The following is a 17,138-nucleotide window of genomic DNA, read 5'->3' as shown; positions in this document are numbered from 1 at the left end:
TTAAGACTGTTAAGACTGAACGCTATAGTATTCCCGCAAAATAAAGCTGCAAGTAGTTAACGTAATAAAGGCCGAGCTTTAATAAAAAGGATAAACAAATTTATATATATGTAAATAACTAACATGATTTGAGTAGCTTAAAGTAAGATCTTGATATAAAAAATGATACTAGAAAAATTAATGTGAAGACGAATAGGTTTTTTGAATTTAATTAATAACTAAAAGAATTTAAAAAGTAAGTTCAAAAAGAAAGGCGTAGTATTTATTTTTAAGCAAAGCAAACAGCTTGCTTACATGTAAGGATACAAAAAGATATTGGATTTAGAAAATAACTTGTTGATTAATAAACAGCCTTTATCGTCCTTTTAAAATTTTTTTTCAAAATAATTCAGAGTATAATTTGATATTCTATAACATAAAAAATGCTTACAATAATCTAATATGATCTATAAAATTAAATAAATTGCTTTTAAATTTGACACATTCAAGCGAGATATTTTTATTCATATGTTTAAGCTATCATTTTTTCTTTGCTCCATCAGTAAGGACCATTACACCTCGTTTTCTCTTAAACTCATTTTTTTAGATTCCTTTTTTCATTGATTAATTTCAAAAAGCTTTTTTATTTTTACAGTAATTTTGCTATTATAGTCTTTTATGGTGCTTTTCACTCCATTGCTAACATAACCATATGTTAATTGTTTACATATGCATAAATTTGTTTGGTCCTTCTTATAAAATAATATGGTAAGACAGGCAAGTGTGGTTTTTAATATATTAACTACTTGCAACTTTAATTTATGGGAATATAGGCGAAACTCGCAAGCAATTATGTGTCCATTTAAAACTGGAGCAAGAAAATTTGTTGTAAAACTGGTTCGAGCTTAGATTATGAAAATTCTGTCTAGAATTTAGTATATTTTTAGGTGTGCTTGTTATAATTAATAATCTACAATCAAGAATAAGTTAATAATAATCCGAATGCACGATCAAATAATACACATGGAAACTTTGCTGCAGAGAAAGTGATATTAAACTAAAAGATGATAAAAATATATATTTTTGTAACGCAAAATTTTGTGCGACTTTATTATATCGCTTTTGATTCGTCTGCATCTACAATCCCACCCGGCTTCTGTTCAAAATTTAAAAACGGTAATCTGTACAGAGTCATATATACACGGACAAGCAAGTTAATTTCATTGATCCATAAGAATACACCTCTGAAATGTACTAACAATGTGGCAAGGCATTACAGTAGTCGACATTTTGACGAAGTTCAATCGAGTACATAAATATTTTCTCTTAAAGAGATGAAAAGGAAAAATAGATTTTTTGAATTGTTTAAAACTGAATAAATTTAATTGAATATTAAAAAAATTTAATTTAGAGTGCATTAAATAAACGTAATGAATTGATTTTATTGTATGGGCAACGGTTTGCCCAGAAAACTAAACGGAAAAATTGTCTTTAATATTCGCAGTTGGTCGTACTTGTCTCGCCGCAGCAGATCCACAAGAAAAAGTGGAAAAAAAGCACCTTCGCCCCGTAGTCGTAATCGAAGTTCCCCACATATCCTTTTATATGCTTTGTGCGTGTGTGCGACTGTTATGGGTAAAAATTTGCCACGCTCGTCGTAAATCTGATTTTCACACATATATATATATATATTAAACATATATCAAATTTCATAAAAAATTCAATGTTCCGAAATCATCGTAAAATCGCCCTATTTCACTTACATACATATTCACTAAATTAGCTTCCTTCATGTGCTTTTTATTTTGTATAAGGTGAATCCGTGATTACATGGATATTGCAAGCAAATTATTGTTTTCTTGATATCGCTGCTGCCGCGTTAATGATCTCGTTGCGTTTGTGCAACTAAAGTTTAGTCGTGTTTTCATTTTTAAAGGTTTCCAATCAAATGCTTTCTTTACAATTAATCGTATGCCATTCTTGAAAAGACATTGTTTGGAATCTTTATCGTTAAAAACAAAAACTTAAAAAAAAGTGCAATAACAAGATGGTAAAAAATGGATGATGCTGCCGTTTACGCTACCATTAATGCATCTGCATGTGTTATTTTGTTTATATTCAAGCTGAATATAATGAATTCTTTCTAGCCTGTCGTGTGCTACGGCTTATTAAACAATTAACTACCTACCCCGAATGTGAGAAAGTTGAAAAAAGTTTGCCCTCCGGCGTACTAAGCAATCCAAGCACATTATCCAGACACTCTACGCTTTTCTATTTTATAATTTGGTGCCACTATTACTCTGCGTGCTTCGCTACATTCGACTCGGCTTACTTCAGCTAAACTCACTTGTGGTGTGAGTGGTTGGTCGGTTAGATGGTTGGCTGTGTGGATGGTTGGTTGGTTGTGTGACTTGGTGAGTTATTTGGTTAGTTGTTCGGTTTCTTGTCGAATTTTTCATTTTGTTTTAGTTTTTTTTTTTTTCCCCATTCTTTTTATCACTTTTGCTGCTGTAGTGCGTTTACAATATACAAGCAAACGTTCAATGAATTCGAGTGTGGTAGTTTTTCAGTACTTTTGCTTCAGTTATTTTTATGTGTGAATGTGTACACAAAACATACTTTTGATTGTATGTGTGTCTATTACTTTCGGTAGGAGTAAATCGGTGCGTGTTTTCTTAGCTTTAAAAAAAAAAAAAACAACAAAAACTTGGAAATTATGCCTTTTCTGTTGCCATATTTTTCTTTTCCTTTCTCTTGCATTTTGCATAATGTTTATGCTTAGAATGATTTAGAAAGAAATGATCGAATCATTCTACAAAATATAAATATGCACGCGAATGTAATGAACTCCGCAAAAGAGGGCGGGGTACAAGGTGAGAAATATGTAAAACAAAACAGTAGAATATAAGAATCTTTTGCTAGTCTAATCGTCTGTGCGATTTCTTTATAACATTGCAGATCCACCCACCCATATATTTACGCAGTATATATATGTATATATGCGTACGTATATATCCGGCAGGAAAATGTTTTATATAAGAGATTTCAAATAGGCTCTAAGTGGTGTCCTCATAATGCAGACATCGTTCATACTTACCAACTATTTAATAAACTATATAGGTCGGAATTATATAGTTAAGAACGATAAGTTCTTTAAGTTGGAAAATATGCGTCTAATTCAAAACAAAAAAATTAAAAAAATTGCTATACCGGAAATGAAAGTTTAAAAAAGTGCTTCTACAAAACTATCTCAAGTTGCTTGCGCATGCTAATATTGACGCTAATGCAATGCAATCAAATACTAAATAAGTTATAAAATTTTAGCGCATTTTATGCCAATATGTTTGCAATCATTTGCTAAAATTCACTATTCGTTCGCAATAGATGGTTGGTGGTCGATACTATAATCACACTAATTAAATGACGTCTTCGCTAATTTTTGTTAAAATTTGCATTCGCTCCGTTATATGGAGCGAGTGTAAGTTTGGTGGCACCACTTTAATTAATTCCGGTTTAATAAAGTTACACTTCAATCAATCAATATGCATATATGTACATACATATAGGTACTTTAATTATCAGAATTAGTACGTGAATATCTCTCTCTCTCCATGCTAAGTGTATTATAATAAAGGTCAACTTTGTTTGTATAGATAAGGCTAATCTCCTCAAATTATTTCGATTTATCTCAATTCTGTTTGAAATTAACCATTTCCCTGCAAGGTTACGCACATGAGTGATCAACATAGGATGTATGACGCAGAAAACATCATTGTCACATCCTCTATGTATACATATATTTCGTCAAAAAAAAAAAAAAAAATAAACCAAATGGATAATATTCGAAGTATTTCTGCTAATTAATGAGTGCATAGAGTTCATATTTTCTGGTTCTTATAAAATTTTTGGCGTATAAAAAAGTTGTATTCATTGAAGAGAATCTTGAATATCATCCACCATCAAGATAATAAACAACCTGTAACAGAAAATACTCTGTTAAAAAAAAGCACTACGAAATATCGCAGTCCAAGATTCTGCTTCCTCTTATGTATTGGTTTTTGCTAATCCCCACCCCTCCCCCTCACCGCCAAAACTAAATATAAGAGTGCACGAAAACGCTTGAAATTCCAAATCATTCAGATAGGGCCGTAAGTAGCGATACAAGATTATTGAAATTATTAGTTTTTTTTTTTTTTCCTCCGATTATTTATTAAGCTTGTGAACTATTGTCGGATCATCACATTTGTATTCGATCAGTGCAATTCCACAAAGAATATTTGTTGGAAATTTTTTTATCTTTCCATCTTAGCTAATTCGTGTCAGAAATTAAAATTTTTACTCCATACGTATACATGTGATTGCGTTTATATACGACTTGGAAAAATAAATCCATGTTCTATTGTTGCGTGGCTTCATTGGTTGGAAAACTCCTTTAATTCTAATTTTAAGGATATAGGTAGCCGTAATTTTCTTTTACATATGTAAGACTATGTGAGGACAACACATTCGAACTGTACACATATACGTAACGTTTACATAATTTTTTTTGAAATATATCTATATAGGTTAGATTAGGATAATTTGGGCTGGTAAGTTCGCGTCATGACACTCTGGCTTAGTGCGTTAAATTAAACAGATCAACGAAGTCATATTTATGAAGTGAATGTGACATGAGAATGTCTACAATGCAGGGAAGATATGGCGGACCATTCCGACATGGAAAATCTCTTTGGTTTATGCCTTTGTTAGCAATTAAGGGAAGTTAATTCAAAACGTCATCAGATGTAAAGCATAGAAGCGGAGAAGTTATCTGGATGATGGGCTTTCAACTGACTATTAAAGGACAAATGGATATCAAGCGAAGTGAAGCACTTAAAATTGTATCGTGACGAAGTGTGCCGCGGTTCATTTGAAATTTTTCCCAAATAATAATTGAAAGACTGAGTTTGGACTAATGTTCAAATGTTGATTAGATTTTTGTAAAGAAGCTTTGGTATCCGCTTGTCACTTATAATTCCTTTTAGGCAACTCTTTAGCATATCCTTTAGTCCTGACATTCACATTTATCCATGCTCCTATATGAAAGCTTACTTTTGCGACACTAGTTTACATCTTCGTATAATTTTTTATTACTTTTAGGCATTGAGTTTTTGATGGTAGTAAGATCTGAAATTGGAATAACTAAATTAGAAAATTAACGCAAGCGCACAATACTTGAAACATGTCACGTTTTGGATTGCGAAGCAATGCGGATGGCTTTAAATTATCAGAAGACAAATTTAGTAGAAGAAAATTGTGCAAATCTACATCAGCAGCCGCTTCAATAAAACGTGCACTACAACAAAAAGACAACGAAGATAATGCAGGCGACGAGAAAAACTTGGAACTGAAGGATATAGAAGGGACATTTGACCCTATAAATCCAAACGATGATGATGGAGACGACGGATTACCATTGGCATCAGCAATAGTGAAGGGTGGAGCGCTCGTATGTCGATTGCCCTTAGACCGTATAACAGATATTATACAAAAACTTAATTTGAATAAAACGGAAGCAGATATAATTGATTTAAAGGAAACGAACGATCAAGGCAACGATGAGGTGGAGGAAGTTGAAGACGAAGAGGATGATGAGGATAAGATACAGGATGTTAGTTTATCAAAGCCGACAACTGCGATGATAAAGATTTTGTGTCTGTACTGTGATAAGAAATTTTCATCTCATAAAATGCAATTGAAGCATGTAGACAAATTTCATTGCCAGCAACCAGATCGACGTTGCAGTGTTCGTAATGCTTTGGTGCAACAGACTAGCGGTTCGAGAAAACGTAAATCGAACATTGGGCAACAAAGTTTTCCCGGTTGTACGTATTGTCAAAAGGCTAAGGGGCAACAAATTCAATTGCCTGCGGCGAACGCCTACGATCTGAACGCTTTATTTATACATCTGGCTGATTGTCATGCCGATAGATACTTTGGCTGCAAAACATGTGTCCTGCGTTTTCCAAATATTGGAAAATTATCGAAGCACATGCAAATAGTGCACAAAAGCTTGTCGTTTGCATTTGATGAGAATTCCAAATCGAAGGATAACGATTCAGATTTAATAGCTTCTGATAAGCAGGCAATTAGTGAACGCAGTAGATTGTCAGTTAAACGACAACAGCGATCACAAACCAGATCGACATCTAGTAGTAATTTCGTTGTGCCTACTATGAATGTCGGACCTCAGTGCAGCACTGCCATAAGTACTGACATAACAGTTATTGGTGCAGAAGAACCAATACTTTCACGTTTGGGGTTAACGCAGAACCGATTGCCAAATAATCGCAAAGGCGTGCGTTTACGTAGAGAAAATTTACTACCGGAAGCCCTACTTAAGTCCGAACAAAATCCAACTACGAATTTTACTTCCCCGCCGACGCCGGCCCCGGCCACCTGCTCACCTAAGCTACGAGGCAAGGCTATCAAACACCAGACAAATAGCTTTGTTGGTGACACAACAACAGACGTAATTTTTCGTGTACCCACTCGTAATGATATTTTGTCTTGCGTTTTCGATGATAACTTTTACAAAGAAGTTGTGTCGAACGTACGAAACAATCTTTTGTTCCATATTGATGGTAAAATTATGGGCACTGCACTGCCTAACATGGATACGGTTTTAATTCGACATGCACCGCAACCGCAAATACGCAGCACGCTAGTCAAAAGTCCTATTGTTCTAACAACGATGGATAGTGAAATTCATGCTGCAACTAGCCTCGCAGCCGTCACGGCGTTCCCTACACTTTTGACGGCCAAACAATATGGTGGTGATGCAACCTCCGCTAAGATACGTCGACCCCATACAAAAAATTCGTGGAAATGGAAATGGGATAGTGTTAAAAAATTTAAATTAGTTAACGAAGGTGGAAAAATTGTTAAAAAAATGAAGCATCCAATGTTCGGTTTACGTGATCTTTCGAAGCTTGATATGTGGACCCAACTGACAATGCGACAAAAACATGAACATCAGCATCATCATCAACAGCAATTGCACCATCTGCAGCTGGAAAATTCACATCCAGATAAGGGCGAATTTAATCAATTGTCAGAAGTGTTCAACGATCCTTGCCGTGAGGAAAAGCAACGTCTTAACGATCAATTAAACTTTATTTTGGACATGCGCTTATTACCGCACATTATATTGGAGCAAAGTGAGCAAGCCATCATCAAAGTTGAAAATGATGAATTCGGTATCGGCCCCACACGCTCCTCTATTGATGAAGAAGACTGCACCGAGAACATTATGAATCAAACGTTTGCGGACGAGAGTTTCTTGTCAATGTTAAATTTAATACCTAAACATAACAGTGATATAAAAAGACAAAAATTAGTATTGAGTGGAGAATGGGCGCGGCCGCGCTGCTATCTTTGCATGTGTTGCGGTGCAAAATTTGAAAAAATTAAATCACTTGAGGAGCATAAAATGTTTCGTCATTCTCACATACTTTCCACTCATTACGAAGTAGTAGGCCGAGAATTATTGGCTGGGAATTTACTACGTCACCTTTTTATACCGAAGAAAGCACTTAGCCGTTATGGTAACGAACACATTAGTTTAGCATATAGTGGTGCGGCTCGACGCTTATTTTGGCGTAAAAACGAAATTCTGACTAGAGAGATTACAAATAACGATGAGTCTTCAGACAGCTTGCAATCTATATTAAATAGTTGCGCTACTAATTCGCCCAGCGCTAAGCATAGTTGTATCGAGGATTGCGATACAGATACTAAAACCACAACCGCCACGACGCCAGATATGGTGAACAATACAATTGTATCGCCCGCGCACAGCATTCAATCGTGCAGTTCTTCTGCATCAGCGAGCAAACATATGAAGACCCAGACGAATTCCAGATCGCTGTCTTCATCTACAATTAATGGCAACAGTTGCTCGAAGTGTGGTCGCAAATGCAATGGCACTTCGGATTTATATCGTCATATGCTCGACTGCTCGGGCGATTATATTTGGTCAATGGCTAAGAAAAGAAAATATCGGTATTATTGTGGTTCTAAGAAGCGAAGACCGTGCAACAAACATAATATACTTGAATTACGAAAAAACAAACCGAAACCGGCTAAAACGCCACCAGCAGTAGGCGTTGAAAGTGAGGAGACCACCAGTCCGAATTTTGCAAAAACAAAAACACCGCCTCGACCAAGGCCCAGTGATGGTAAATTTCGCTTGCATTTTATATGATTATAGGTTTTAATTAATTACTTTTACATTCTTTTTCCAGCTGAATCGATTAAGAAAATGTTGGAGAATTTACCACCTAAACGAATTTGCAAAAAGATTTTTCCATTACTGAATAAATCAAAAAAGCCACCGAACATGAAGCCCCGGCTTAGAGTTAAGCATAAAATTTACCGAAGTCTACGAAAGACGCGCATGCGACAAATGTCTCAGGCCGCGAAAATTTTGTCTAAAAGTAAAAGTCAACTGCACAAAAAGAAGCGGCTACCGCGAACGACCCCAGTAACCGTAGTCCGTGGAAGAAAAACGAAAGGCCTTAAGATAGAGACGAATAAGACCTTTAGAAAAAAAGATATAAAATCGTTTAAGCAGCAAGCAAGCGAGAGCATCATAGAAGATGCTATAGACGTTGTGGATAGTCCTAGAAAAACTAAAATTGAGAATGAATCGGACTTGTCCGGAAGCAAGAATGGTGAACCTGCGAGAACGAATTTTATAATTGAGAAACGTTTAACTCCTAAAAAGTCTTCCTCGTCTTCCTTAATGCTAAATACGGATGGTGAATCGAACAAGACGCCGGCGTCGGAAGATGCTGAGAAGTTATTACAGACCCCAAAAAAATTCATAAAGCAATTAGGGATGCAGTTAGACAGTGTTGTTTATTCAGAACAAATCTCGAAAAATGAAAATAACGTCAGTGATAAAAGCTCTCAAGCATCTTTAAACATTTCTGAAAGTAATGCGAATAGGAACAGTGGCACTAATACCCTTGCAACGTCATTTATTGAACAGGAAAAAATTGGGCAAACCAATAAAAATGTTAAACGAAGCAAACGCATCAGCGATTGTATAGCAATGTTGACAGGAAAGCTGGAAGAAAAACTTAAAACAGAACAGAAAATCACGACGCCAACGAAAATTACTGAAAGGACTGTGGATATTGAAATTATAGTGACTCCAGAAAAGCCGAAAACACCACCATTACAGACAATAGTTACACCAATCATAGAGCATTCCAAAGTTCAAGAAACCGATAGTAATTGTATATTGTCGCCAAAAAAGACTCCCAAACGTAAGACTATCTCAAGGCGTATTATTAAAGCACCGAGCTCAGTAAGTACAAGTGGTGAGCTCAAAGTATTACCTGAAAAAGAAACGACTCCCATTATCAGTGCTATGGCAACCAAAGCCAAAGTTACTATTACATCGAATTCTATTAAGGATTCCGCTGCTTTAAAGCATAAACATTCAACGTCAATGTTTATGCAAAATGTTGCAGCTGCAAAGCAAATAACGACTGACGTCAAGTTAGCTAATATCAATACACCAGTTTTAGCGCCCCCAACATTACCTAAAGTTATGCCAGTTTGTGCTTTAAATATGATGCCTAAGGTGCCACTTTATATACCGGTGGATAATTTACGTGCTGCTGCTCCTCATTTACTGCCTCTGCCTTTACCGATGCCCGTACCTGTAGCGTTGCCTGTGGAAAATGTGACGCAAATTTCGCCTGATGCCGGGCTTTCCAATACTACAGCTGCCGCGGTAGCGGGCATAAGCTTGGTTGCCCCAACTTTATCTATGGTCAGCGCTGTACCGGCTCACCTTCAGGGCCCAGCAGCTTTACCTTATACAGTGCCTGCTTTTAACGCTGAACCCCTTAATTTATCGAATGCTTCTAAAGGCTTACGTAAACAAAATGATGCTTCCCAGGATTTATCGTATTCCGGTAGTCAACGTGCTGTAGGCGGTATACCAGCTCGACGCCAAACAATTTGTGGTGGATTTGAAGCCCGCAATTTTGCAATATTCGAAGATATGGAACCTTTGGACCTATCAAAAAAGCCACGACCGGAGAAAAATCCTAGTGTAACATTAACGAATGCAGGCCATCAAAAACCAGTAGATATGGTTACACCCTTACTGCTACCACCGCCACTACCAGGTCCAGCAACTCCTGGACTACAATCCGCTGATGTTCCCGTCACAGCGTTGCCATCTTTAACATCCGAATTACTACTTAACAAGCAGTTTTACTCGAACTTGGATTTACTTAGAATTCCACAAGTTAGAAATCCAACTGCTGGACCAATGAATAATGACTTAACGCTTACCAATATGGTTAACCAAAGCTGCATTAATACCGCTCCCACCACCAGCATTAACAATGCCACGACCACTTCAACATGCGTCACTAAACCATCATCAAAAAAACGTAATAATAAAACTTCCAATTTCGCATTTACTGCTGTCGCGTTGTCTGGTACTACACAAAATAATGACGCAATTAGCAACGCTCAATCAGCATCTACCAAAAGTAAAGAAACATCCAAATCGAAAGATACTTGCGGTAAAAATAAAGGCGTTTTAAAAATGGATGAAGAAGTAATTAATCACATCGATGACGCGATCAACTCTGTAATAAACGCGGTGAAGGCGAGTTTGAAGGATAGCGAGGATGCTGAGAAATCTCAAAATCAATTATGCTCGAAAACTACAGACGATGTCGTGCCTGCCAACCCATTACCCTGCATTGAACTCAAGAGTTTTACTCCCGCTAAACGTAATATGCGTTCGAAAACATTGGATTACCGACCGGCCGCTCTCTCGAAACAAAATTTACTGCCAAATGCTATTATACCCGTTCAACAACAAATAACAGATAATGTACTTAAAAATAATGCCGTAATTGAAGTCAATGCGCAAATGATAATTGAAACTCATAAAGAAGAGATTGCCCGCAACGATCCTATTGCCGTTAAAAGTAACATATCTAGGATAATAGATGAAATAAGCAGCGAAAAAACATTAATGAAAACCGATGTGGAGACGAAAAAGCTTAATAACAAAGATCAGATACCTTTGGCTGATAGCTCGAGAGCGAAAGAACCCGATGTCTATACTAATTCGATTACGTTAAATCAAGATAAGACTCAGAATAATGAATTGACAAAAAATCAAATCGTAATTGACAATAAAGTGCAGGCAGTAAAAGACATCACGACGTCAGAAAAATCGGATAAGGTTCTTATTTCTTCGTTATCATCCAACGCGGAAACTGAGAGTGTAGCTAACAATACAAATACAACAACTACTAATACACTAGAATTGGAGCAGGTAAACAGCAACATTAATAATACGTCATCGGGTTTTCATAGCTCCGCGCAATCGGATTTAGCAACTGCGACATCTGTAACAGCAACTACAGTGACGGAGTGTACGGCACCAGATGCAAGCAAAAAGAAACAAAGGAGGCGTCGTAAAAATGAATTAGCCGCAATTGTAGCCGATCAGTTGTTAGAAAGTTTCAAAATTGACAAAGCCCGCCGCGACAATTTGAAGAAATTGGAGAATCTGGCTTACGAGAAAAGCGAAGACCTTTTACTAACGGGAATGCTTTTGATGTCTAGCACGAAAAGGATTGTAGCTTCGGGGACGGGCTCGACCACTACTGTGGAAAGCATTGAGAGTAGCAGTAATAGTGGCGCAAATAAACGCAATAATAAAAATCAGCGTCAACCGCCGATACACGAAGTTATACCAGCTTTAGCGGTAAGTGAAACAATTCCAATAACAGAACAGGATAAAGTGGATGGTAACGGCGTCAATGGTCAGCAGCAAACACAGATTGAGAAAGCGACCGAAAAGGAGACAATAGATACCAAGAAGCCAAACAATAAACGTCGCCAATATCGAAGACGGGGAAAAGTATTGGATAACGAAAATATAAGTAAATTAAAATCATCTTTGGAATCATTTTCCATTGACATTGAGCGTCAACTTAACGAGTTTGAGGCTAAGAATGTGAACGTCTTCAAAAATGTAGGTAGCGATATGAAAACGGTTAACAACTCCGCTGTAGAACAGAGCTCAACATCAGCTAAATCATCAGTTATCCTCAGACCAAGTATTCTTTCTATGACATTGGAAGCGGTTAATCAAAATAATAATTCGCAAGCCAGTAAAACAGCGCCTAGTGATACAAATAAATCTGCAGTTTCAAGTCGGGACCCTCGACTCAACAAAAACATACATAAAGAGGATGGGACGCCAGCGAAAAAGTCAACATCTCCCAAAAAGAATGGGACCACATTGGATGAAATTGGCGATGTAGATGAGGATAATTATTTAACCGAAATTGCAAAAAATGTGAATGAGAAGATAATGTCAACGGAAAATGAAGAGTTTGCATTTAAGGATGACGGCTTTGAATTGGTGAATGAGATGCCTGACGATTCGAATAGTAAATTCTCTAGGCCGCCAACATCGATGAGTGTGCGCAGTGCACCGAACTTTAATGACGATCGCTCTAATTTCGGTTCAATATGTGATGAGAATACCAACACCGAAGCCATGGATATGGATTTGGATGACGAAATGAGTGTGTATACTAGCTATTCGCAAGATTTAGGCAGAGGTCGGGGTAGGCGTAGACGCCGCCGTCGCAGCATATTGTTAACACGTAAACCTAAAAAGCGTGCAACAAGTCGTGATTTGTCAAGCGAAAAGATTGAATGCGTCTTATGTAAGAAAACATTTTATAGCGCGAATTCACTGGCCAAACATAATATGACGTTGGCGCATGTTTCCAAGGTTTCCGAGCAAGAGTATCTTCTATCAAAGACAATGGCAATTTCATCGCCATCCGTTGTGCCAGTTGAACAAAGTCAACATAATTCATTGGGGCCATATGCCAGAAGATTAACGAGAAGGGCGACAATATCTGAACCGCCCAGGCAATTGTCGTTAGAATCGAGGCCTTCGTCACCGTCACAATTGCCATCTTTACAACACGATCCGACATCCGTGATATTACAATCAACGCCCATTAGGCATTTATCATTCAAGCAGCTGCCTATTAATTCAGAAACTTCAAGTGCCATAAGAGAAAATACGCATTCGGAAGAAGTAGTGATAGCTGAGCCTAGACAGAAACCTAGCATTACTAGCAAGGAATCACCTCCTCTTAATGAAACAAATGTCTCTGCGAATTCTCGTTTGAATCTCAATCCAGATGAACGCCTATTTTTTGAATGTTGCAATATATTGAAAGGAGCAGAAACACCTCGCATAACAGCCGATGCTGGAAATAATCTTGACACAAATTATACATATACCTATAAACAAGAGAAGACTTCGACTTTACCTGCTAGTAATGTTGGACCCAGGGACCCGGCACCAATTGGTACGGTAACAGAGGGTGCTACACGAAGACCTTTACCACCAGCGTTGCATAATAGTGTTCAACCAATAATTCAAATGGCGACAGAGCCCTCCAATGTTTTTAGAGATCCGCAACTAATAACAGCAGTAGGCACGGGGAACTCTTACAACAAGCAAAATCAAGAAAGGTAAGTTCCACAATTTCGATTTCGATTTAATAAATCATTATATGATATGTTTACCTAGAAGCACGCGATCGCCCACATATTCAGCCGTTTCCCAATTATCGGCAGTTACTAACACAACATCCCGTTTCAAAACCAAGGCAGCTATGAAGGGCTATGAAAATGTTAATATTGATTTGGCTTTGCAACAACATGAATCGAAATCACGTACCATATGTAAACTAACAGAATTGGCTGAAATTGCTTTAGGTACGGAAGAGAAACCCCCAAGCTCGCATCAGTATTCGCCTATTCAGAATAGTACGCCACCACCAGAGCTTTTGTCTGCACCACTTATGGATGCAGCAGCACATGCAGCTATGTCGGATAATATCCATATGAATACACCGGAATATGTCACACTCTCTGTGGTAGATAATCAAAAGAATTGCATGCCGCAATTAGGCGGGAGAAACGAACGCGCCAAAAATAATGAGACACGTAGCTCCACATCATCCAAAACTATTATGCATTCATCAATTATAAAAGCGGCTGTGGAGGAACATCAAAAACCTACCATTAACAATAAAATAATAATACCAGATCGTCCGTTTAAGAATATCGGTCTAGAAGAGAAGGAAACGATCACTTTCCAGAAACCAAAAACACCTGCTGTAAATTTGTTGAACGATGACAATAGTGTTTCTACGGCCAGCTTTTCTGATCGTGACGATTACGATTTCGGTTCGTTAAGTTGCGATGACGAGGGTAGCTTACGCGAGGGTAACGAAAAAAATATTAAAAATGACTCAACAGATTCAAGTACCGAATCAAGCCGTGCCACAGCTAAAACTTTTGAAAATAAATCCTTGATTATGGGTCGTATTTTCAAGAATGCTACTACAAAGACGACAGTAAAGAATGCTCTTACAGCCGTTAAGGTGAAAAGCGTCGGCGTGCAAAAAGATCAGACACCCATACCAAAGGCAGACCTTAATCAACTATTTGATGAATTGAGAGGTAATTCTAGAGTAGAAGTGAATGCTAATGATCGTACGGCGACAGCTGTGGCATGTGGGATTGTTGCTCCGTTAGTTACTTCCGCAGGTATTTCGATTGTGAACAATTCACGTAAAGAAATCAACAATTCAACCGCACGTGTTAGTAGTGCTACTGATCATTTGCTTAATAAACGCCAGCAAGAATCTTGTATGCCATCAAAAGGTCTTACGGTACATGCCGCCTCACCGCCTGCCGTAGTAAGCTCTACTACCACTACGCCGGCAATAAATGTTAAAAAAGGTCGAGAAACTCGTAGCAGGGCTAATAACAGTAATAATAGTACAGGTCGTAAAGCTCGTAAGGATATTTCAAAGTTACAAACTGAGTTAGGCATGAGTCCTGATGAAATAAAGAAACTCATCGATGAAGGTCAGCGTAAGTCTAAGCGGCGTTGTGCTACAAACCGTCCCAAGAAATTAGTGGAAATGTGGAGTTCTGATGAATATGAGGAGTTTTTGTCCACTAAGGACATTATCGCTTTGATTGAAGAAAAGGAGCAACAAGAGAAACGTCGCAAAAGAAAAACCAGTATTAATTTGTCATCAAACAACAGTGAGGTGGCCAAAGAAAAGGATGGCACAGATGTTACTTCTAGTACCAGAGATAATAGGCGACGTATTACGCGTACCCTGAGTATTGCGACCGAACGTGAGGATCTCGTTAACACCAAAATAATACAAACTGGTAGAAGAAAGTCATCAGCAGCAAATAATTCTGGCAAACGTGGCGGCAGTGGTGGCAGAGATGAGCTGCTTGTAAGTACGACCGCCAAAGTTTTAAAAAATACCTCAGGTGTAAGGGCATCTAACTCCAACAAAGCTAATAAGCATACGAAAATGAATGCAGAAGTTGTTTCAACTGTAGCTGAGATCACTAAGAACCATCGTAACAGTAGTAGAGCTAAGACGAGAAGTAAATCGCTGGCACTAACTAACGCTACCAAAGCAAAACCTACTAACAGTAGACGTAATTCCTCCTATAAAGCCAAATCATCGAAGTTGGTTCAATGTGAAGGCGATAATGATGACGAAGAAGCCGAAGATGATGATAAAGATATGGTAGATGATGACGATGATGATGATGAAGATTTCCTTATCTCGGAATTGAAAAAAAATAATAAAACACGAGCTAGAGCTATAAGAAAACCGGTACGAAAGGCAATGGCTTCGGCGTCGGCAGCTATAGTCACGTCTACCGGCAATGAGCAAACATCCAGAAAACGTGGCAGCAATAACAATAATACCAATTACAATAATTCAAATCTAGTACAAAATAAACAACAACAACAACAACAACAACAACAACAACATACAAAAGCCAAACGCAAATCACAGACCAACCAGTCATCGCCACGCCGTAAAAGGATTGCTACCGAAAAGCTATACTATTGGTCATCATCGAGTGATGAAGATTTCGGTCGCATTAATAGCAATAATAAAAGTCATGTCTCAGTAAACGCTTCGGGCTCAGCGGCGACCGATAATTATGATTGCGGCGCCGAGCAATATCAGAAACACGGTTGGATTGTGGGTGATTCCCATAAAAAGCTGGTTACATTATTAGCGATAGCCAAAGGAAATAATAAGAAAGTGGACTCAAATTGTGGCGTGAAAAAAAATGTAACCAAACGACGCAATTAGGGGAACCGATTAGGTGTTGATCGAAATGCCTATAAATTAAATATAGCAGATGGCGTATTACAAATTATGAGGCAGTAGCAATTGATATACTCGTTAAGTTAGTTTTAGATTCCACCCCATAAGTTTAGTTTAAATTGTAGGGATAGTTTTAGACTTAGACCGTTCTTACACACACACACACACACACACACACACATTCACACCAACATACACACATACACATACATACATACACATACACCCTTACACCCATACATCAATACATTCACACACACACACACATATATATATATATATATATATATATATATACACATATATAAATTATATATGTACAGAAATTTATTAGAAATTTATTATTAATACGAAAGTCGTAAAGAGCTAAATGAAATATGAAGCTATTTGAAAAATATTTTTATGCATTGTAAACTATAATTGTAAATTATTTGGAGAGGAAAGAAATAGGATTATTAGAATTCTAGAAGACAACCACTTACTCAAACACTATATCATAATTATTAAAAGGAAATATCTCGTGCGAGTAAATTAGATAAAATAAAATGAACAGTCGATCATCTCTGTAGTACGTGGTTTGTTACTAATATACTTCCGGCTGGAAGTACAATACGCATCTTAAGTTTAGAATGTAATTAATTAATCGTCATCAATATTACCACTGGCCATTATCAATAATTATGTATGTAATATTTATCTATGTTTAGGTAAGAAAAGTATATCTTCTATCCCCTCCTCGACATATATACATGAATATGTATTAAGCCACAAATTTTCAGCGTAAACAAACCTTTCGACGGTGCCCGTGATTTTTATTTGCATTATGATTATTATTATTATCATTATTATCATTATTATCATTATTATCATTAA

The 17,138-nt window shown here is 37.3% G+C and overlaps 1 protein-coding gene across 3 annotated transcripts; it reads left to right on the top strand.

The window, feature by feature from the left end:
- Nucleotides 1-1,375: 1,375 nt before the first annotated feature.
- On the top strand, nt 1,376-16,464 carry LOC119632814. Of its 3 annotated transcripts, none has more exons than XM_038025939.1 (4): nt 1,376-1,614; nt 5,119-8,198; nt 8,265-13,572; nt 13,631-16,464. In XM_038025939.1, the coding sequence occupies exons 2-4, from the start codon at nt 5,201-5,203 to the stop codon at nt 16,248-16,250; spliced, it is 10,926 nt and encodes a 3,641-aa protein (XP_037881867.1). In that variant the 5' UTR covers nt 1,376-1,614; nt 5,119-5,200; the 3' UTR covers nt 16,251-16,464. The 3 variants fall into 3 exon arrangements, with proteins under 3 accessions (XP_037881867.1, XP_037881875.1, XP_037881859.1); XM_038025947.1 differs by lacking the exon at nt 1,376-1,614 and adding an exon at nt 2,027-2,393 and having other exon boundaries at nt 13,634-16,464; XM_038025931.1 differs by lacking the exon at nt 1,376-1,614 and adding an exon at nt 2,027-2,393.
- The last annotated feature ends 674 nt before the right edge of the window (nt 16,465-17,138 follow it).

Source organism: Glossina fuscipes, unplaced genomic scaffold (genome assembly GCF_014805625.2).
Source record: "Glossina fuscipes isolate IAEA_lab_2018 unplaced genomic scaffold, Yale_Gfus_2 0, whole genome shotgun sequence".
Taxonomy (NCBI): domain Eukaryota; kingdom Metazoa; phylum Arthropoda; class Insecta; order Diptera; family Glossinidae; genus Glossina; species Glossina fuscipes.
The sequence above is the reverse complement of the archived record's forward strand: the minus strand, read 5'-3'. Positions and strand labels throughout refer to the sequence as shown.